At 41.0% G+C, this 23,926-nt stretch overlaps 1 protein-coding gene across 20 annotated transcripts in view; it reads left to right on the top strand.

Moving 5' to 3' along the window:
- NAV2 (neuron navigator 2) overlaps positions 1–23,926 on the top strand; it is a 664,394-nt gene that overhangs the window by 482,043 nt on the left and 158,425 nt on the right. For all 20 annotated transcript variants that reach the window (XR_010600575.1, XM_065592583.1, XM_065592584.1 and 17 more), the window contains one exon: positions 1,339–1,496. Coding sequence is in view for 19 of the 20 variants with exons in the window: in XM_065592583.1 (XP_065448655.1) it covers positions 1,339–1,496 (158 nt within the window). In the remaining variant the exon portion in view is untranslated. The remainder of the gene's footprint in view (positions 1–1,338; positions 1,497–23,926) is intronic.

Below are 23,926 nucleotides of genomic sequence, written 5' to 3'. Positions count from 1 at the left end.
TAGACAATTTTTTTTTTTTTACTTATGCTGAAAACAATGAAGGTTGAGTAGCTCATGTCTTTCAATCTTGCCACCATACATGACGTGTGCAGATTCTGGCTTTTAGCCTCAAAAATGAAGATGTCACACTACTTTTCAAGGTACTCAAAAGTCTCAACAATTCTCTACAGGTATGTACTTTGAGGGCATTATTTCATATTTTGTTGTATTTCATTTATTTAGATTCATAAAAGTGTGCTGTACATATATTAAAACTATGATTTTCAAGGGTGCCTCATCTGAAGGAATGAGAAGCCCATATCTTATTCAAATTCACTGGGAGTTGGTCATCATCCTACTCTATAACCCCAATTTCCTCTCCCCAGAAAAAGCCTGATAAAGCAGATAAAGCTTGCAAGCCTGGGCTCTGCTGGATCAAAAGGGAGATGCGTTCCAATGAGGACCCTTCATTGACAAAACATGACTATCAGCATCCTACAGTTTAACCCAGGGGGCTGCTCAGTTCCTCAAGCTCCTCAGCTGATTCCATTGCTGTGCTACTACATGGGGAGAGTAGTGGTTTCCGAGGCAGCCAGAACTCAAACCTTAGAAGGTTTTGTAGATCCAAAAATAAACAATATTAACCTTCTATTGAAAATCAGTTGGTAGCCAGTTCAGTTCAAAGAGCACAAATATAATGTGCTCCCTACAGAGAAATGCCAGTTGTTAAGCAACAGCCACATTTTGCCCCATTGTCTGTTTCTGAATTGGATTGTAGTCCTGTGTAGAATGAATTTCAGCAATCTAGTTTAGGAACATAGGGCCAAATTGTGACACCAATTTTACAGCAGCATAAATCCATTGAATTCACTGGAGTTGCTTCTTGTTTACACTGGCATAAGGGAGAGGAGAATAAGACCAAGGGCTACAGCACTGAAGAAAAATGATTGAGGACCTGATTCTGCGACCTTTACTTAGATTGAGTAGTACTTCTAGTAGTCCCATTGAAACCAGACTACTTGCCACGTACAGTACTAATCAACTTAAATAAGGATGTCAGAACTGGGTTCTGAATATTTTAAATCTGAAAATCGCATCTTACAATAGTACAATATCCAGTTCAAGGGGTTTTCATGATGTAAAGCAATTCAAACTACTACTGTAGTCACTGTTATGTATATTTTTATCCAGGATATTTTGTGGTGGCTTGGTTAAATTCCTTACAAAACCCACAAAATTCTCTTGCCTTGCTCCCTTTATTCTCGGATTACGCATGGTTTTCAGTTGTCTTTTCCTCTTCCAAATTGTTGTGGTTTTTCTTATGAGTACTTTGTCCTGTTTTCTTATTTTTCTTAACAGACTTCCAGGTCCCACCACGAGGGTATCTGCTGCAGGCAGCGAAACCAAAACTCGTGGGTCTATCAGTGCCAACAACCGGCGCAGCCAGAGCTTTAACAACTACGACAAATCCAAACCTGTTAATCCACAACCACCTCCATCAAATAGCAATGAAAAAGGTAGGTGCCATGAATCTTTTGTACTTCCTCAGATCTGCTTTGCTTTGGTTTTGTTCAGTGGAAATGGAGTACGACTGGAGCTCCAGAACAGATGGAAACATCTCTCTGATATGTGGTCTTTTGCAAATACAGGGTCAGATCCTAGGGCCCGTGCATAGCTTTCACTCAATCCTTCTGTAGCACACTTCCACTGAAACCAACAGCAGTTCTTCTAGTAAGGACTTAATAAAAACTGTGTCTGAGATCCTTTTCCCACTAAAGTTGGTAGGGTCTTTTGCTGTCAACTTCAGTGGAAATAGATAAAGTCACTGGGGTGTGGCTGATAGGTATTTAACAAAAAGAGGTGACAAAAAATATGTGCCAGAAGGAAATACACTTGAATGAGTAAGTGGCAATCTCATGTATGCACAGGCATTTTTAAAACAAGACTGGGGAAAAGTTTAGGAAGAGTCAGCGTAGGTACCTGCATTTGAGACCTTCCCTCCCCAAAATTTGTTTGTTTTCCTTTTAAAACAGTCCCACTGCTAGAGATGTGCCGCTCTTTTTCCTATGGCCCTCTATGGTTCCATGCTTGCAAACTTGTCTTCAGGCCTGAGATAAAACTGATTGAATTCAATGGGAATCTTTATATTGACTTGAGTGAGCTCTGGATCAGGCATTCTTCAGTGCATGCTGCATAGATGAGGATTTCTGTTAGCAGTATGTTTTGACTTTGCTGTACATCTTCATTGTTCCTAGCCTCCTACAGTGCTTTGTCATCTTTTTTTTCTGGATAAATTATCTTTCAAAATAATTCCAGCCACCACTCCTTTATTTTTCTTGTTGACAGGCATCTCTAAGCTATCCCAACATTTAACACTCATGCTCGATATCCCATTGTATTACTTCTGAGCTTGCTGTATACATAATAGAGAAAAAACATAATGCAAGGAGGCTCTCTCAGTGGTGTTAAACTTAAACTAGATAACAGAACAGTTTAGTACTAAATATGACTGTAGTGATTCACATCAGGCATTATGTTTCAGCATGAATTTAAATATATTCCTCATACTGAGGAACTGTAAATAAGTGTTCCTTTTTATTTAACAACTGTATGATACAGCTCTTGCTTTATAGATCAATACTAGTTTTAGGTAGGAAAGAAATATGTTCCTTCCTGTTCTTGAAGGTATTGATTTTTTTTCCCCTCTCCTGCTGCTGCAATTCCACCTCTCCTATTTGGTTCTTCACTAGTCTTCCTGCTGTGTATCTTCCCACTGTGTCAGTTTTATTTTCATCTCGATCCCTGCAGCCTTTTACAAGAGGGAGAGCAGAGGTTCATGTTGATACGATCTACAGCTCTGCTTCCTCCCGCGAACTATTTCCCTATAGAAGGAGCTGAATGAGCTTCACTGATTTAGAATGTTTATAAACTTGGGGAGGGGGAAGTTATGGTATTTTTAGATTTACTATTTTCTTTCCATTCACTGAAATAATTTATCAATTGTTCAGTCACAAAAAACTCAATTTCCTATGTTGTAACTAATTCCTTACAGACCACTGCAATATCAATACTATCAAGACATCATCTTACTGCTACTAATTGTGCCATCTAAGATCCTACATGCTCAGGTTCATCTAATAAGAGCAGACAGCAAGTTAACAGCTCTTGGACTAAGGACTCATGGGCAACAATTCTGACCTCATTTAGGCTTGGTCTACACCTAAAACTTAGGTGAACCTAGCCACATTGCTCAGAGCTATGCAACATAGTTTGGTTGACTTAACCCCCACTGTAGATGCAGCTAGGTTGATGGAAGAATTCTGTCAACCGAGCTACTGCCTCTCGGATAGGTGGATTATTAAATTGACAGAAAAACTCCTTCCATCTATGTAGGAAGCATCTTCAATACAGTGGCACAGCTGAAGCTCCATAGCTATTCTGCTATACTGTAGACATACCATTATATAGGAATTAGACCCCATTAATCAGAAGGGGCAGAATTTGGACCATAGTTTCAATCTGTAGCTGTGCCAGTGATTCTCTGTGCCCTTGGGCTGGTCATTAGAAGACATACTTTCTAAATGGTAATTGTTTTGGGTGCCTCAATTTTGGGGTGCCTTTGTGATGATAAGGGGATGTCTCAAGCCCAACAAGGGAATAAAAGTCTTGTTTGCTGTTACAACATTAAACTGTTAAATGTGGTCCAGAGTTTCATATCAGTTTATCGCTGGCTTACATTGAACCAACCACCAATAAAAATCTTTGTAACCTTTTCTTAAAGACACAGAAGAAGAAAAACAAACAGTTAAAGCATTTGAAGTGTAAAGTATTAAGTGAGGCTTTCATTTTAATAGTATTCCTTATTCCCTTTAGCTGTATAAATTCTTTTATAGGGAAATCTGTTTGACAGTCTTTTAGATGGTATTAAATGTCCTCTTGAGCAGGAAAAACAAAGTTTAGCTGAGATGGTTTGGAGCTACTGCTCTTCTTGGAGTCCAATCCTGCTTACTTTAAGACAAAACGCACACAAAAGGGTAGAGAAAAGAAAGATAGTAAATACAGCTCCTGATCTTTGGTGCTGATTTTCATTTGCAACTTTGCTGCTGGAAAAACACAGGCCAAGCACATGGACTTATCAGCAGCTCTGAGTCCTGGCATTAGGCTGTTTATGATGTTGCTTTTAGCTGCCTTTCTGGTTCCAGGCTCACAGCAGTTTTGCTAAGGTGGAGTTGTCTTGGCTGACTTAGTCAGACTCTTATTATACAGAAGGCAGCAAGAGAAAGATAGGACGGAGAAGAAATAAGGTGAGGAATGAGAATAACACATGAGGGAGGGAGCCCAATTTTCAGGTTCTGTTCATTATTTAGCCTCAGCTGGTGGAGGTGGTAATGCCATTTGGTTTGCACTCTCTGGCTCGGTCTGGTTAAGGTGTCTTTCAGGATGAGGACAACAAAGGTCCCAGGAGATGGAGGAGATGGTAGCCATACTTGTAAAGTTTGCTCCCTCCAGTTCATGTGTCCCGCTGCTCCCATTGGTGACCCAATGATAAGCAGTGCCCAAGAAGTGGTAGCAACCTCATCATATTAAAATTAACCAATCAAAACACATTTTGGTACTTTCAGCTATAAACATTTCTCACATTTCTAAATTTTTTATCTCGTTGTCATGACAACCTGGACTTTACCAGGAGCCTTGCAGATGCCTTACCAGTTTTTTTTTAACTTAAACAATCCAGTTTGTACCAGTCTATTTGTCTCCAACTTCTGCTGATTTTTATAGACAATTTTATGTAGTAGCTGGAGTTGGACTTTTGTTACCTTAGACAGCCTAGAGCCAACTCTGCACAGCATTTCAAGTTGGGCATCCAAAACTCAGGGCCGCTTTTCAGAATATGGTTGTTAACCTCTCTGTGTTGGTCCAATAAAAGCTATTACCTCACCCACCTTGTCTCTCTAATCTTCCTATGTTTCAGTTTCCCTATTCATAAAATGGGGATGATAATACTTCACTACCTCACAGGGATGCATTCCCTCCCTCAGTTTCTTCAGTTCAGCTTTCTTTCACACATACACTCTTGCCCTGTTCTCCCCGAGCTGTCCCCTTAGCCTCTCCCCTTCGCTGTCCCTTCTGTTCACTTTTCTTCCCATTTAGCTTATCCCTCCTAACTAAACCCACCAAAATAAAATAAAATAAAAAATATGGAACTAACATGATGTTTGCCACCACCACACTGTACATGCTTCTTGTGTGTTCTTCTCCTTCCCCTGCTCTGTGTCTGTCTTTTCTATTTAGATTGTAAGCTGTTTAGGGTAGAGACTGCCTAATAGATGTTGAAATCCTTAGCTACAAGGCATTGTGACGTATAATTCATTTATGATTTATTAAATTCTGATCGTGGAAGAAGGAAAATGTTGAACTGTTCCAAATGAGTCCTCCATATGTGAGCTTATTCTGCATAGCTTTTTTATTAGCTGATGAGTTAACTATTGTTGTTATCATAATTTATTTGTAATGCAAAAAGCACAAGAAGCCACAATCAAATTTGGGCCCCATTGTGCTAGGCCGTGTGTGTGTGTGTGTATATATATATATATATTGTGATAAAGTTCCTCCTCTATCTTTGTGGGTCCTGCGCTTATTGGCGGATTTTCTTGCCTCAGAGATTCACCATGTGGGTTGGGGAACAGCCCAGAGACCTTCCCCTCTGGAAGAACCCACAGTCCAGGTCAATTGGGAGGTTTGGGGGGAACCCAGGCCTGTCCGCTACTCCAGGTTCCAGCCCAGGGCCCTCTGGACTGCAGCTATCTATAGTGCCTCCTGTAACAGCTGCATGACAGCTACAACTCCCTGGGCTACTTCCCCATGGCCTCTTTCAAACACCTTTCTTATTCTCACCACAAAACCTTCCTCCTAGTGTCTGATAACGCTTGTGCTCCTCAGTCCTCCAGCAGCACACCCTCTCACTCTCAGTTCCTTGCGCCTCTTGCTCCCAGCTCCTCACACTCACACCACAAACTGAAGTGAGCTCCTTTTTAAAACCCAGGTACTCTGATTAGCCTGCCTTAATTGATTCTAGAAGCTTCTTCTTAATTGGCTCCAGGTGTCCTAATTAGCCTGCCTGCCTTAACTGGTTTTAGCAGGTTCCTGAGTACTCTAGTGTAGCCCCTGCTCTGGTCACTCAGGGAACAGAAAACTACTCATCCAGTGACCAGTATATTTGTCCTCTATCAGACTCCTGTAACCCACTGGTCTGGGTCTGTCACAATATATATATAATATATAAAAAGAAAGAGACACCCAAGGAGCTCACAAAACAGATGGATGAACGAAGGTCAGGTCTAGAGGTCTGCCTTTTCTAGCCCAGAGACATGAGGCCTGGAGATAGCATTCTTGGTTCTGAAGGGAAGATTTAGATGATACCCTTCCCTCATTGAGCCATTCTCTCTTTGGATATTGTTAAATCAGCTCTGCTAGAGATTACATATCCCTGGTTCCCTAGGACTCATAAATTCTGAAGAACAAATTTTTACCTTTAGAATTAACCGAATTGGACCAAGAACCATATATTTTCTTGGTGTCCTAGGATAATACCCTGGGTTCCCTGCAAGGGATATTCAGTATAGCTACAAGGAATACAAGGAATGAAGTATTAACCTTCCTTTCACACTCACTTCATATACTTGCCCCCCCGACTCTGAATCTATACTTCGCTTTGGCAACATAAATGGGGAGACTATATGGGTTGGTGAGAATTTCCCAATTGCACGAAAAGAATAGAGCCAACATAAGGGTCCCAGTTCTGCTCCTCCCCCTGTTACACTGGGCATTCCAGAGAAGATGGGGATGGGAGCAAGCTCGTAGTATAGAGCAACCTATAGCAGCCCAGGTAAACCTCCAGGGCTGCACTACTATGTTTTAGGCTCTGCTCCAGTCCCAATGCAGGCAGCATATGGACTACACAAAGATGGCATAAAGCTGCCTTTGCCTGCCGTCCACCAGACCCACACCTTCGGTTCTGTCTTTCTCAGGAGCTACTGCACAGAATCTGCCCCACTGGTTTTCTTTTGAATGGCCCGATTCCAATTTACACTGAGGCCCCTGTCTACTGCTCTAGCCTTGTAAAGTGCCTTAAAGTTAATAGAAATGTAATTTGCCATCATTTTATGGCCTCTTTACACTGCTCTGAGTGTGTAAAGGGGTCATGGGGTAAATGAGAATAAAACCTCAAGTGACTCTCCTTTCTCTTTTGATTATGGTTATGAGATAGCATTCTTTGAGAAAACAAATTGCCCTTCCTCTTTGTAACTGTGCACACACATGCATACCCTTCTCAAGCTATCAAGGTTGGGGGACATTTGTGTAAGAGTCCCTTGCTAAAGTATTAGTAGTGTAGCACTGGCATGGAATACAATGTCATAACTGTTAAAATCGAACCACATTCCAAATGTAAAGGTTAATAAAACATGTACATTATAAACAGAGCCTTAATTTTGTTTTTAACTCCTTAGTTGTTCACTGTGCTGATACTCCCTAGTACCATTCAGGCTAGGGTGGCAGTTGAGTTCTAGGGCAGGAGCTCTCACCATGCATTCAGGTCTAAGTTAGGGTTACCATATGTCCTCTTTTTCCCGGACATGTCCGGCTTTTCGGCACTCAAACCCCCGTCCGGGGGGAATTGCCAAAAAGCCGAACATGTCCGGGAAAATGGCGGCTCTGCTCCTCCCCTGACTCTTTGGCTCTGTTTAAGAGCCGAGCTGCCCGAGCGCTATGGGCTTCAGGCAGCCCCCTTGCCTCCGGATCCCAGCCGCCGGCTGGGCACTTCCCCTCCTGGGCTCCGGCGGCGCAGGGTCCGGAGGCACGGGGGCTGCCCGAAGCCGGTAGCGCTGGGGCAGCTCGGCTCTTAAACAGAGCCGAAGAGTCGGGGGAGGAGCAGAGCCTCCAGCCGCGGCGGCTCTGCTCCTCCCTGACTCTTCGGCTCTGTTTAAGAGCCGAGCGCTATGGGCTTTGGGCAGCCCCCATACCTCCGGACCCTGCACCGCCAGAGCCCGGGAGGGGAAGTGCCCGGCTGGGGGCGCAGGGTCCGGAGGCACGGGGGCTGCCCGAAGCCCAAGCGCTACTGGCTTCACAGTTTGCTGGGCAGCCTCCAGACCCTGCACCCCCTGCTGGGCGCTTCCCCTCCCGGGCTCCAGCTGCGCTGGGCAAGCGCCGGCCGGGGGCGCAGGGTCTGGGGGCTGCCCGGCAAACCGTGAAGCCGGTAACGCTCGGGCAGCCCTTTCCCCGTGGCTGGGAGGGAGGAGGGGGCGGAGTTAGGGCGGGGAAGGGGTGGAGTTGGGGCGGGGATGGGGTGGGGAAATGGGCGGGGCCAGGGCCTGTGGAGGGTCCTCTTTTTTTATTTAATAGATATGGTAACCCTATCTAAGTGGCATTGGTGTTGCTGGCTCTGAAAGACCCACTCTGCACCATGAAGGAGCCTTTCAAGGGGAAGATAAATTAAAACCTTGAATGTTGTAAATGCATGACATTTACTATTTGAAAAATAGCTGGCTTTACCCAAGAAAGGTATACTCCTGCTCCAATGTAATTGAAGCAAATCCCCTTGTAATAAAGGTAGTTTTGTGACCTGCCATCTTGAGCACACACATAAAAAGAGTAGGTTCAATAAATACTGTTTCCCTGGCACTTATGATACATGCCTTTTCATTTTGTTGTTTGGAAGGCTGCATCAGTCCCAGACAAGGGGGAATAGAAAACGAATCAGCAAGTAAGGTATTTTTGATGAGTACTGTGACAGGAATGGAAAATGGCCAGTGGAGGCTTCCTTAGTGTGTTCATGTGATAAATAGCTCCATTTGGCTTCCTCACCTCTTTTATAACTAAGGTGCCAAATGTGCATGATTTAAATTTAATTTCAAGGATCATTTAGTGTAGATTTTTAAGATGGAACAGACGATAGCTTTATGGATGTTGCAGAGACTGCTTATATGTGTGGCGGCTCCTCAGAAATGCCAAGCTCAATGTTCTCTCTCTGACAATGCTCAGTTGAATGACATTTACTGAAATTGTGTCCCCTCACTAAGTTAGTAATTTGACAGTATTCATTAGCTTGAGTTTGCATCTCAAAGCTCTATAATGGAATTTGCATCTATGGCCTTTTAAAGACATATGTAGCCTGTGAGGATTGAGCGATTTATTTGCAAGGTCACTCTAGTCTGATGCAATCAAGCCTGTGGCTCAGCGGGACAGCTAAACTGGCGTCCCTAATAAAGTCACTGCACCAGTACACTTAGAACAGAATGATTTTACTATCAAAACATTTCTACCCTCTTGTAGTGGAGATGGCAGTCCTGCGCCCATGGGTTCTAGTCTCCTCTTGGTTATGTGTGCATAACTTCCATTGACATTAGTGATACTTTTGGGTAGGAGGTGACTAGAGCCCTGGTCCAACATGCCTGTGGTTCTTCATGCTGACTTGTTTCTTTTCATTAAATAGTATTTTTCCCCACTCCCACCCACCATCAAGTCCTTTGGCCGAGCTTCACTGATCTTAACAATATTATCTCAAATGCAGTTATAGTAGGGCCCATATCTCAGCTCTCAATGGCATCAAGGGAGTATGCTTAGCACTGTATAGGAGGCACTCAGAACCTTCATATCAGGAGCTAGATGAGAAAAGACTTTGCATTTACCAGAGAAAATGCTTATATGTCAAAAAGTTTACAGTAATTTATCTTGGTAGATCAATTTTCAGGTATTTTAGAGGGCAAATTACTTAATGATTTAGCTGTCTTTTCTGTGGTGACATTAACCCTGACGATCTGAGTTACAAACATTTGGCTATTTTCTTTCTAGAAAATTGTATATACAGTGTATGGATCAGGATGTTTTAATTGTTTTAATGTCAGAACAGTGCAACGTGTCTGGTAATCTTATAACTATCTGCAGTTAATCCAAGAATTTGGTGGAGCCAGTTTGTTTCATAGTTTCATATTTTCCACATGTGGACCCAATTGGAGAGTATAGTAAAACTGAACTCAAGTGTGGTTCTGGAGACATTTGAAGTCTTAATAAAATCAGGGGTTCATGACAGAATTTTGGTTTCGATAAGAATTTGAGTATTTAATACAGTATATAGGGGTTGGAAAAACAGGATTTATCTGTCGTTCTGAAATAATGTCAGTTATCTTCCAATCCATTGTAATATCTCATGCCAAGCAGATCCCACTGTACTAGATAGATTATCTGTTTAAGGGGTAAGGAAGTTAAGAGGAGTAAGTGTTCCTAGCACCCTACACCTAAAAGTGACTGATGATAAAGGTGTATGATAGATAAATTGTATTACCTCTGCATATATCATCATATATCATAGTAACAAGTAATATTTTGGACAACAGTGCAAGAACTCTTGGTTTTCAGTTTTAGACTAACAATTCACTTTTTGTCATTTAACAATTATAGTTCAGCTAATGCTTATAAAGTTTTAACTCTTGAACTACACCTGCTATTCTATCTACTGTCCTTTGTTGAAATAATGAATAAACTGGGCAAGTTCAAGAGCACAACAGGTACATTTCTCTTGGACATAAGGGGTGGGAGATTAGGGCTTGCTAATATTTTATAATACACCCCCTACTTCATTGCGTGTTTGTGGAATGGGGAAGGGAGAAAGGGAAGTGTGCTTTAAGAGGTCCCAGGCTTTTGGGACACGTGATGACTTGATGGTATAAATAGGCCTCAGGGTAATACATTTATATTGTTTATTATTAAGTATGTTTGTAAATTGTACCTTTTAGTAATCTATGGTCTTTTCCCCCCAGATGTAAATTGTCTTGTTAGTCAATTGTCTGTGTCTTGTGGCGATGAAAATGAATTAACTGAAGCAGAATACATCTGAAATGAAAAGGACAGTAAATGGAGCATAGAGGAGTAGCTGGCTACAGGAAAAAAAATAACCCTACATTTGAGGAGAGATCCCATTAATCAATAAAATTATATAAATGGGTTTTTTAAAGACTTAGGGAAAGGCTTTATCCAATATTGTTATACTGTGTTACAAAAAGGATAGATTCTTAAATTACACATATATCACTATCGTCTGTCCACCCAGCCTTAGCAAAGGAATACATATAATGACTGGCTATATCATCAGTGTGTTTTCCCCATTAATATTGACAGTACTTTGTACTTGGTTAGAATCTTACATAGAGTATAGGGCCAGACAGGACCATTGTGATCATCTTGTCTGACCTCTTGCATAACACATGCATCTACATAACACAAACCATAGGACTTCCTTGCATTAATTTCACCAGAGGATCTCTACAAACACTGAAGTAGATTGTGACTTGGACTCTGCAGCATCCTTATGCAGGTTGATCAGACTTGAATCTGGACATGCAAAACGAAGCAGTCAATGCGCACCTGCTACTTCCCATCCTGGAGAAAGTGGGTAGGGCATAATCAGAGCCTTGGCTCCGTGTGCTTCTGTCCCATACACATACCCACACACACAGTGCACTGTCTGTACAACTGAGCCAGCATGAGCAAATCACTTCTATCCTTCCTTTGGAACAAAGAAGGAACAAGGAGGCAACTGTTCATCAGAAGGGTATCTCGGAGGCACAATGCCTACCAGGGCTAATTTTGGGATGTTGCAATTTACGTATCACCCCTTGCTCAGGGTTGTGTCTAAAGATACAATCTAGCCTGTTCTGTCCTTTACAGACGTTAATGAAATAATTCACATACAGCTTCTGTAAAATAGGTAAATGTCATTCTCATTACTTTTTCTGTGAGAAAACTGCAGTGCAGAGAGGTGAACCCAAGACATTTGTGACAAAAACAGGAATAGAATTTCTCAACACCTTGTGCTGTGGTCTACGAACTAGCCTGTGATCATTTCCACTTCATTTATCCATTGTGTAGCCTGACATTGCCCCTGATTGCTTCTTAACATTTGGCTTGATAAACTACAGTTTGCAAGACATGGAAGAGAATATGACTTTCATTGGCAAAACATATAAAAAATAATCCATTAGCTCCTGTCTCCTTTCATTTAAAGTCTGAACAGCTTGCAAGAAAAGAAACTAAGGCGGTGATAAGGACTTAAATATAGGTGTTATACCTTGTGACCCAGCTGTCCCATAGGGTGTGAAACAACAGTTACGTTTTTAATCTTCATTTTCAAATACCACTGCTGTCACAAGAAGAAAGCTAAGTCTTTGGCAGTACTTCACAGTATATAAAAGTGAAGCCAGACTCTTCCTGAAGTTTATAGGTCAGTTCAGTACAAAGATTGGCCAATTTGGTGTAACATGTTAAACACAAATGAGAAAGAAAAGAGATGCACTCATTTTTTCCCTAGTGACAGACCTTCCATATAACCTCTTCAGCAGCCACAATATTCAATTTAATATTTGCAAACAGTAATCCTACATTTTTAAAGGAAATTAAAAGAATGCAGACTTAATTAGAGGTTTTGTTTATAATTCATTGTTCCGTTTGATTATTGTGGCTCCTATTGACTTCAGCTGGGACTTTTGGATGCGCAGCACTTTTGAAAATTGAACCCAACATGTCTCGGGTAGGACATCCAAAAATGGAGGGAACCAAAATGAGTGGCTACTAATGAAAATTTGGCCAGAGTCATAAAAGGCATCACTTCAAGCATGTTGAGCACCTGAAACTTTTATTAACCTCCTACTGAATTGTGGAATCAGAACTTCCTATCATCAGGCTTGTAATCTCCCATACTTCACAAACCATGGTAACACATTTCAGTACATTGTATTAGTTATCAGCGGGGTAGCCGTGTTAGTCTGTATCCACAAAAACAACGAGGAGTCGGGTGGCACCTTAAAGACTCACAGATTTATTTGGGCTTAAGCTTTTGTGAGTAAAAAACCCACTTCTTCAGATCCATGCATCTGAAGAAGTGGGTTTTTTACTCTCAAAAGCATATGCCCAAATAAATCTGTTAGTCTTTAAGGTGTCATCGGACTCCTCGTTGTTTTTATTGAATTAGTTGACTCTGTACTACAGCTCTGATGTCACTAAGCCACACAAATCCATTCTTTTCATAGTAACTTTATGTACTAAAGTAAAAGATGGGGAAAAATCAGGAGGAGACTAGGAAAACAAGAAGGGAACAGAATAAAGCAAATTATAGGCCTTAGTATCTGTAATATAAGAAAATGTGTGATGGCTGGTGTTCAGGCCTTCAAAGTTTTTATTAGAACCATCTCAAAATTTACAGCAATAAAACTTTACTGTAGCCTCCCCACCTATTACCCCTATCCCTGTATGTACATATTATACATATCAAAAGCCTTGGAAGGGAGTTGGCGGGGGGGGTCCAATTCTGCAGTCTGTATGTGATGATTTATGTTCAGAACTCCATTCATATTAATGGAAATTCAATGCACAAATTTCCCCCCGCAGCACTTTGATAATATGACCTTCTGTGCTAAGATGTTTCATTCATTTTCATGATGATTAGCCATTTATAATAGCAATAGCATTCTGGGCAGTGCAGTTTGATGTAAATTATTACTCTTTTAGGGTTGTTAAAGGCTCTTGTAATAATAATAAAAAAAGGAACAGGACTCCAATTACAACTTGGGGTTTTGAAGAAATGATGAACTATTCAAGCTTGTGATTTCTGATGTCACCAGAACCCCTCATGTAATTAAAGCCTTGTAATTCACATCTGAATTGTCAATTGTCATTTAGTCCATGTATATATAAACATACTCCTGTCTGGTTTACTTTTATGTCCTTTTACAAGTAAGACTGTGAGTAAACTACAGCATAAATAACATCTGCCGCTGTACAATGTCACTGCTGAACTCATCTTAATTATCCAAGACACTTCTAAGTAGTCCAAACAAATGTAGGAGTCTTGCATTCGTATGCCTGCTCTGTGAATCATTGGGGAGTGGATATCTTGGAGATCCCTCATAGTCCTGTTCCCTGTGGCTGTTTCACAGACATAATCTCTAAACAAATAAACAATTACCTTAATCTGAAATCTAATTTGCATATGCAATGTGCAGTGGAGAAACATTTTCTTTCTCCTTTGTACTGGAGGAGCAGAACTAGCCCCTGGGCAGAAACGCTATTGAAATTTACAAATACATATGAATCGAGTAATGGGCCTGTTATGTCAGGTTCTCTCCTTCATACAGCCTAGGGGTTCAAAAAGCCATTCAGCATTTGGAATGTTGAAAGCAATGCATCAGGTGCTCAATCCTGCAAGATGCTGGGCACTTTTACTAGGTGCTGAGTGTCCTCATTCTTCCACTTTCTTCATTGCACTTCAAGGACACTGAGCACTTCAGAAGAGGGCTTTGAATCTTGCAGGATCAAGCCCTCAAAGCATATGACAGCAATCCTGTATGTGACTGCTCTGTTCCCCTGCCCCCCACAACTGAAAATTGCACTAAACATAATGTAAAGATGTAGTAAACACTAATGTCTTTGTGTTCTAGCTATTTTCCATGGGGTCCTAGGTAATACTGTAAGTGGACTAACCCCAATGCTTAATTTGTGCCAGTGCTTGCCAGGACTGAGCCTCTAGGCTTGGCATTTCATAGCCCCAGCACCTTTGGGCTTGCTGCATCATTTATGAATGTAAAAAAATTGCTTAAGACCCAGTACCTAATTGCTTGAGCCCGGTAGTCCTTTCCAGCTTTCTTTATAAATATTGCTTTTTTAAAAAAATAATCCTGCAGAGGGCAGTAGAACTCTATGGGGAAAAAAACTGTACTCTAGATTTTCTTTCAATATAAATGTAAGGTAAAATGATAGTAAAAAATAAATGCTGTTAAAGTAAAATCTAGGAAGTTTACCCCTCTACTGTCAAGGCCAAAAAAGATTTATATTTTTCAGACTGTAAAGAAGGAAACTCAATTACTGTTCGGTTCCTAGTGGACAGGTGTGCAAATCAGAAAATGATGATGATACTTATTATTTCATATCTTCAAAGTATTCTAAAAGCATAATGAATTAATCATTTAATTGCAAACACTGTCACACTTCTGTTAGTCTTAAAGGTGCCACAGGACCCTCTGTTACACTTAATCCTGGCACCCCTGGTAGAAATCTCATGAAAGAGGCCCAAAGACTGAATAACTACAGTGACTAAACTACCATTTCAGCTCCATAAGTGGGAGTTATCCCAGGTGTGACTAAGGCAACAGGGCCGGATTAACTGTTTGTGGGCCCGGCACCAAACATATTTGTGGGGCCCCCTTGGGGAATGAAGAGTCCAGGGGCAAGAGAACGGCGGGCAAGGTGGATTTGATTTAATCATTATTTAAATCACTAGTCAGGAAGACTCGATTTAATCATGGTTTTCTACATAAAAGTGCGTTCTTCTTGATTATATCCTTAATACATATTCTTCATAATTCAGAGATAGATGTAGATTTCATTTTTAGAAGGTACACACTATACATTTTGAAACACTTTATTTATTTTGAAAACTTTTCAGATGAGTTTTACAGCTATATCAGAAAATGAATGATTGTTTGGTTATTTCATTTACCAAAGATAATTGAAGTAGATATTTATGAAGTCACTGGGAGGTGAACTATCTCCAGTTCAACAGATTAATCATTAATATTTAGAGGATTTTCTTGCCAGGCTGTATTAGGAGGAGAACATCACCAGACAGACATTTAAATTGTGTTATTTAACTAAAACAACAACGTTAAGTATTCTGGATTTTTTTTCTTCAACAGCAAACATAATATTTTAACAAAAAAAGCATATGTCCCTCGCTTCTCACATTTATCTCCAGACTTCTTCGCCTTGTCCAGATCTATTCCGCCCCCAACAATCTTCTATGCATTGAACTTTTTGAAACTTTTCACTTTTAAAGAGAGGTAAGGGATTGACTCTGTGTACACAAATTTGCAGAGGGACAACAGAGTTGAGGTCTGTTATTTCTCACTTCTATATATTATTTATTTAAAAGCATTTTTGCTATTAACAAGCATGTTACCTCTGGAGACACAAATCCACAGTTTGAGAACTGTAAAACTAAGTATCTCTGATGGTATCTTCTAGACTGAGCACTGAGTCCCAGTGGGTAGATAGAAAGATTAACCTAAATAATCTATACAGAAACCCGTGGAACCTCATAAAATTGGGTCCCTAATCCATGAACTATTAGAACTCATTTACAAAACTTTACTTAAACATTACCAGAATATATTGTCTCATACTATAGAATTAGAATTTATAATTCCTATTCCATGATGAGATATGATGTATCTTAATTAAAACTATCTTTAGGTAGGTTTTTTCCTCAAAAATCAGATTTTTTTAATTTTTTTAAAAAGAAGTCATTGATTTTTATCCACCCTGACAGTAGGGCATGGTTGGGGGGGAAGGATTGGTCCCCAGCTGGAGCGAGGCAGCCAGGGGGCAAGAGCACAGTGGGGCATGGGGTGAGGATTAGTCCCTGCTGACTGGAGCAAGGCAGGGGCCGAGGGCAAAAGCACAGCACAGTGGGGCGGGAGCTAGGGTTGCTCCCTGGAGCAAGGGAGAGGCTGGGGGTAAACTGCAAGTGCAGCAGGGCTGAGGAGGGGATAAACAAGATCCCCCCCTGCCCACATAGAGCAGGTACTTACCTTCTCCCTGGTTCTAGCTCATTCTCTTCGTCTCTCTCTGAACTGAGCTGAGGGTGGGGATACACTGAGCACAGGGTTGAGGGTGCAGGGTCTGAGAGGGAGTTAGGGTGCAGGAGCAGGCTGAGGGTTGGGGTGCAGGCTCTGGCCAGGAGCTCAGGGTGGGGCAGGAGGTTGGGGTGTGGAGCGCTTACCTGGGGCAGCTCCCATTTGGTGCTCAGGGTGCAGGTGGGAATGTGGGTGTGTGTGTGTGTGCAGGACCTCCCATTTGGTGCTCAGGGTGGGGATGTGAGGGGGGTGCAGGAGTCAGGGCATCGGGTGTGGTGGGGCTGGGTATGTGTGGGGGGTGCAGAAGTCAGGGCAGGGTGCTGAAGGGGTGTGGGGGGGGGTGTGCAGGAGTCATGGCAGAGGGCTGGGGTCATGGGGGTTGCTCCTAGCCCACACCAACGACTCACGGCAGGGGGCTGGAGGTGGTATGCCCTGATTCCACCCCCTTCCCCAAGGCCCCTGCCTCTTCTCCGTCTCCTTCCCCAAGCGGTGAGCGCGCTGCAGCTCTGCTCCTCCCCCTCCCTCACGTGGGCGAACAGCTGTTCGGTGGCGGGGGAAGTGCTGGGAGGGAGAGGGACAGGAATGCGGCACATTCGGGGGAAGAGGCGAGGGCAACGGCGTATTATTGCCTAGGCCTAGGGCGGCAAATTTGCAGGGGCGGCAAATTTGAGCACCCATGGAGAAGCTCTCCTGCTCCAGCTCGCCGCCTCCGCGAGCGCGCTGCTATGTCCTGTTTCTCTCTCCTCCCTCCCAGTGCTTGCGCCACGAAACAGCTGTTTCGCGGGGCAGGGAGGGAGGGGGAGGAGGGGGAACGCAGTGTGCTGGGGTAGAGGCAGGATTGGGGCGGGGATTTGGGGAAGGGGTTGGAATAGGGGCAGGGAAAGGGTGGAGGTGGGGCCAGGGGCGGGCGGGGCGGCAATTATTTCAGGGCCATGGGGCAGCGAAATCATTAATCCGCCACTGGGCGGAGGGGTGGGGGGGAAGCTTGGCTGCTGGCGGAGCCCGCCCCGCTGCAGCAGGAGCCGTCAGAACCAAGCTTCTGCCCGCTGCCCCCACAGGAGAGAGCGGTGGGCGGGGGGTGGAGAAGAGCAGGCCGGGGTTGGACCCCTTTGGAGCATGGGCCTGGCACCAGTGGTGCCATGGTAAATCCAGTACTGCTAAGGCATATTTGTGGGGAAAACTCTTGCTCTTACTGCTTGTGTTGTACCTCTTCTGTGGAGAGAGTACTTTAATCTCCAAAGCTTCCATTCAGCGTATATCACTTGAAAAAAAACATTTTTGTAAAAAGATGCTCAGTTTCTTGGCACATATTTACTATATATTTATATAAACTAAAGTAGTTTTTAGGAAACGGACTAAATCTGGCTGCTCTGTAGATGACGCACAGAGAGAGAGAGAGGGAGATTTCATACCTAGGAGTGTTCAGGATAGATTAGACTTCTGTGGAGCGAGAATTTGCAGCAGTAAGGGACTAGATTCACCTTTGCTTCTGCAGTAAAGAGGATCAGAATTTTGCTTTTTAACTATAGGTTTTGAGAGATGTGAAATTACCACACTTTAAAAACCTCTGAACCGTGTCTCCCTTAAAAAAAGAAAACAAAAGATAAAGTATGAAGAGAATAATAGAACATTTTAAAAGACATTTTACAATTTTTAGGTCTTTAGAAATGCAGCTTTCTTTGCTCTATTGCATCAACCTTGTCTGTGTTGTATAAAATGGCCTGATAGTCATCTAGCAAAAACACACTAAGGAAAAATGACCTTCAGTCTGCTAATCAGATAGTTCCCATAGTATGTTTGTTTGCCAAGCACATTATTTGCACATACCTAATTATTAGCAGGTACAGGTAAATGATCAGAGATGTATTGCCATTGAGCCAAATTTCAGAGGCTAAATGCATTCTTGATTTAATAACTAAGGTCCTCCAAAATGGAAAACACACATTTTTATTTATACTTCTATTATTAAGAACAAGAGATTGTGTGACAGAGAATACAGGGGGTGTGAAATCCATAAATCCAGTGAATGACTGTAATAGTGTGTTTCTATAATTCTGCTTAATTGAATTAGACATCCGCAACAGGCAAAGTACCAAAGGCTCTTGTTTTCTACAATTTAGTTACCAGGTAGCCCCCAAATTATAATGACGTAGGGACAAAAAGCGGGGGGGGGGGATTTGCACGGCAAATCTGGATTTTTTGTGTTTTGTTTTTTGTTTTTTTACCCAAATGGCCTGTAGTCTCAACAACAGAAATTTCTAAATTTGAAGCCATACTAATTAAAAAAAAAAAGAGAGAGAGAGAGAGAGAGGGAGATTGACAAATTGGAAAAGGTTTCAGAAAAAAGCTATAAGAATGATTAATGGTCTGGAAAAGGTGCCTTTATAGTGAGAGATTTAAGAAGTTCAGACTATGTAATTTGTCCAAGAGAAGGTTAAGAGGTTTGATCACAATCTAAAATACCTATGTGGTAAAGGGATTTTTGATAGTAGAGGGCTATTTAAACTATCAGAAAAGGCATAACAATGTCTAATGTTTTGGAAGCGGAAACTAGAAAATTTTAGATAGAAATAAGGTGCAAATTTTTAACAATGAGGTCTTCATTCAGGTCTCTAAATCAAGGCTGGGTATCTTTCTAGAAGATATGCTATAGTTCAAATGATGCTTGATGCAAAAATTACTGGGTAAGGTTTTATGGTTTGTATTATGCAGGAGATCACACTAGATAATCATAATGGTCTCTTCTGCCCTTAAAAGCTGTGAAAATGTAGGACTAAGCCCTCTTCCATAGCTGCACATATTATAAATATCAAATATTTGTTAAATATTTACAGAAACACTTGGATTCACAAAGGTCTCCTTATCAGCAAGTGCAGAATCACCAGATACTTTGTCTTCTAAGGGCTGGTCTACACTGGGGGTGGGGGGAGGGGGAGGGAATCAATCTAAGATACGCAACTTCAGCTATGTGAATAGCGTAGCTGAAGTCTAAGTATCTTAGATTGATTTACCTTGGGTCCTTATGGCGCGGTATCGACGGCCGCGGCTCCCCCGTCAACTGCACTACTGCCTCTCGCTCTCGTGGAGTTCTGGAGTCGACGGGGAGCGTGTTCGGGAATTGATTTATCACGTCTAGATGATATGCGATAAATCGATCTCCGATAGATCGATTACTACCCGCCGATCCGGGTAGTGATCCGGCGGGTAGTGAAGACATACCCTAAGATTGCAAGCTCATGGTGGAAAGGACCTTATCTACTTCATGTTCTGCACTGCCTCAAGCACTTTTTCCATAATCAGCAAACTCATAATAATAAATAATAGAACCAAAAAGCAAGATATCTATTTTCCCCCGGTGGTATATGTGACTTGACCATGTAAGTCAAGTAATATTGCAATAAAATCTGTTGTGAAAAGTGTGTCCTCATATTTATTCTCCCTATATGTATTAGCGTTCTGTTCAGGATTATGATTGTGACACTGAAGGATTCTTTCTTCTGCCTGGGTAGCAGCACTCATAATTTCCCAGCATAAGAGAGTTAGGCTGGCAGATTCAAATCTTGTGACATTTGGCCAACTTGACTCAAGGCAAAAAAAAAAAAAAGTACACTAGCTGGCTAAAAAGTAAGACAGAGCTACTGAAGATAGGATATATGGTCAGCCTATTCAAGGATTCAGCCCCTCGCCCCCCAAAATGTTTTCTTTTAAACTTTATAGTTGAGGTTACATTATATCAATGAATATAACTCTATTAAACCGTAAATAATATGACAGACTTTAAAAAAAATCAAACCCACCTGTGCCTTTTTTATCAGATGACATACAGATGACAGGTCATAGACTGTAGTTATCAGATGAAATACAGGTTATAGACTGTAGTTTCACTGTTGGTGAATGTACCAGTATTGTATGTGCCCAGCATTCAGAGCATTTCCAAAAAATTGTATATATTGATTATTATTTTCCTGCTTAAAAAGGTTTAAATAAATGTAGTTTATCTTTCTTAATATCAACTTGCCAAGTTGCTGAGGGCTGTTCCATATTAAAGAAACAAGCATACAAAGAAGAAGAGAAAAAGAATATGTATCACAAGCAGATATTGCTAAATTAATCTCTTTAGGCCTAATCTGGAAGTTCTGCTCACTCTTTTTGCTAATTCTGATAATTTCCCAGGAAGTTGATAGTGGTAGTGTGGCTGAGTTTGGATAAAGTTAAAATCAAAGCAGGACCTCTGGATTTGGTCCGTTAAGTGTGGCATGCTATACAGAACATATATTTTTAGAGTTTTTGTTTTGTTAAAATATTTTCTGCATTACTTTAAACTATCATTACCTTTGTCCTGAGTAAACCAAATTCTTTAGAGGCTCATCAGGATCGTTTGTCAGTTACTCTGATCTCCTAATTAGTGTAACAAAGGGAAGCTATTCACAGCACCACAATGTAGCTTCTTCTTTTAAAAAAAAAAAAAAAAAAAAATCACCCTTAAAATTCTATGTCCTGTTCTGTGTCACAAAAATCATTCCAGTGTTGGTTGATTTTATAGGTCTTAAACAGATGTTTGCATTTTGGGATCATTGCATTTACCAACCTGATGAACTTGTTTGGCTCATCTGTACTGAATAGTCGAAGATTTTCAAGAATATGAATTTTAGGAGAGTTAGTTTGTACAAGTAGTTCAAGTTAACTTACATTTGTTGCAATTCACTATCCCCAAAATATTCTTCTGCTAAGTCAATGAGCGTAACATACTATTGTAAATAGGTATGTTATTAAATTCATATAGAAATGTGAATTTGAAAAGCCTGATATCTCAACCAATGACCCTTACATACAGTATGTTACTGTGATTTCTAAATGAGAACTCTGATATACTTTAATTGATCCTGAAAAGTCAGTGACCCTTTTTTAACAAACTGCCAGATCATCACTGAAATTGATTTTTAACTGTGCCAAATTCAGTAGCATCCAGTTCAACTCTGTGAGGAATGGAGTGAGGGTGGGGGGAGAGGTGGAGTAGGAAAGTCTCTCTATCCTAGGGAACATCAGAAAGATTAACAGTTCATTAGAGACTGAAAATTTAAATAGTGGATCTTGAGGTGAAAAAAAGATCATCCTTGTTATCAATCAACACAGCATGAGCAAGAAGAAAACTGGAAAGAACTTTTATAGAATGAAACATTTGGTTCATGCAACAAATAGCAGTAAGTTAAAGTATTTTTTCTCAAATCCAACATCCATGTTCATTAGTCTTTGCTGTTTACATTTTTGACAAGTTTTTGAGCTTTTTCTGTCTTTGTAAAATTTATATGAATCTAATGTTTACGTTCAGAGGTTGAAGGAGCACCCTTTTGCATGTGCTAATTAATGCTAACAACTGCAATAGTGGGTAGAGATTTTAAAAGGAAAGCATAAGTACATGAGGTTAAAAATTAAGTTGTAAATTGGCTATACTTTTGAGTTTGCTTTGTAATGAAAATGTTTAGCTGCAATAAAATGGGAATATCTCCATGCTTGGAACTTCACAAATTTTAGCAGTTTCACTGTGTTAAATTTTTTTTTGAGGTGCTGAATGCAGGGCAATTAACAATTTGCATTATTTTTACGTATTGGACTGAGTACAGCCAAAAGCACATGTGCTCACAATCCACAAATGCGTGCTGCTTAATTCCGTGTAGTTAATAACTTAACAAAGAAGTTGTGTCCCAGGTTAAACAGTGGAGGTTACATTTATATTGGAAACTGATATTATAGTTTAAAAATTAAAAAAATGCTCTAATGCAAAAAATTTCAGGCTACAGGTATACTGTTTAATACAAAAATGCTTTTTAAAATAAACAATATATTGTGCATAGAGAAAACAAAAAAATTCCTACCTTCTTTCTTAAAAAAAACTATTTTAGAATAATTGTTTGTAACTCTTTCACACTTGATTTTAAAGTTACTTCTGACTGATGACCTACCTCTGCAAATCAAATTGCTGATCAAAGCAGTTTACGTGACTGATCTTGACAAATCCATAATTTCAGTGGTACAGATGCAAAATTACTGGCATTTTTCTTCAGTTGTGCTGTGTGTGTTAACTGAAACCAGAAGTGGTGAAATACTATAATCCTAACCTATTTTCTATACTATGATTTATGTTGAAAGCATTTGATAAATGTTCGTTATGTCCAATTTGATCCTCAGTACAATATGACTGACTTGTCTTGATCGAAAACATGTTTGTGTGTGTATGTGTTCTGGTTTGAATGATCTATTTGTCTGATGCTGGAGATTTTTTCTGGGAAGCCTGTGCTTTTTTTAAATTTATCTAAAAGAGGTGTAAAATCTTCAGAACATATTTATTCCTGGTGTTACTTGTTGATCCTTTGCATTTATATCATAGAATTTGCTTGGGTTCATGCAGTTATTGGCATTTGTTTAAAGGCATAGGCCATATTCTGTGACCATTACCCAAGACTAGATTGAAAGGAATTATGCCCCAGAAACACCCCTCTGTATCAAAATTTCTCTAGAGTGCCTCTTTTCCACAGAGGAGAGGGGGCATGCTGTGTTAGTCTTTTACCAGTTGCAACTTTCTCTCCATCTTGCATCCAGCCAGTTGCACTAGCCAATGCATGGGAGTGGGGGTGTGGCTTCATCTGCTATCCATCTCCCCCTATCCTACTCCCACAGCCCCTGCCTTCCTTCGCCCTGTATCCTGACCCAAGATCCAGGTTGGTCTTATGCAGCTGAGTTACAAGGAAAGCCATTATTCCCCTGTATGGATAATGGTCATGATCTAGCTCTCAGTTTTTACTTTGTCATTCCTCAGGCAAAACTCTCATTGACTTTGAATTTGCCTGAGTGAGGGCTGCATTACAAGGTCCACAGGATTTGGCTCATATGGGTTTGTGTGTTACAAACAGTTACTAATGAATGTTGTAGGAGTTCGTTTTTAAATACAACTTACTCCTGTGATTTTAGGGACAAATTTCATAGTATTTTTCATGGGTAGTCAGGGTAGATTTAGTAGTTTGATTTCCACTGGTTTTAAGTACAGTCAAACAGCGAAGTACCAAGGCTTCTCTTGGGGACGCATACTCCTTAGTGTCTATGGGATCACCCTTCCACGTGCACAGCATCTTTAATAGCAGCAATGGCTCACATTCTTGTGTCTCTGTTTATAAGCCTGCGTTCCCTTTACAAAAAGGAACAGAATAGATTGGATGAGGTTAGTAAAAGTTGACTCAGTAGTGCTTGACAGTTGTTTAGAAATAGCTTTATGT

Source organism: Chrysemys picta, chromosome 4 (assembly GCF_011386835.1).
Source record: "Chrysemys picta bellii isolate R12L10 chromosome 4, ASM1138683v2, whole genome shotgun sequence".
Taxonomy (NCBI): Eukaryota; Metazoa; Chordata; order Testudines; family Emydidae; genus Chrysemys; species Chrysemys picta.
Note: the sequence above shows the minus strand (reverse complement) of the source record. Positions and strands in the feature narration are given on the sequence as shown.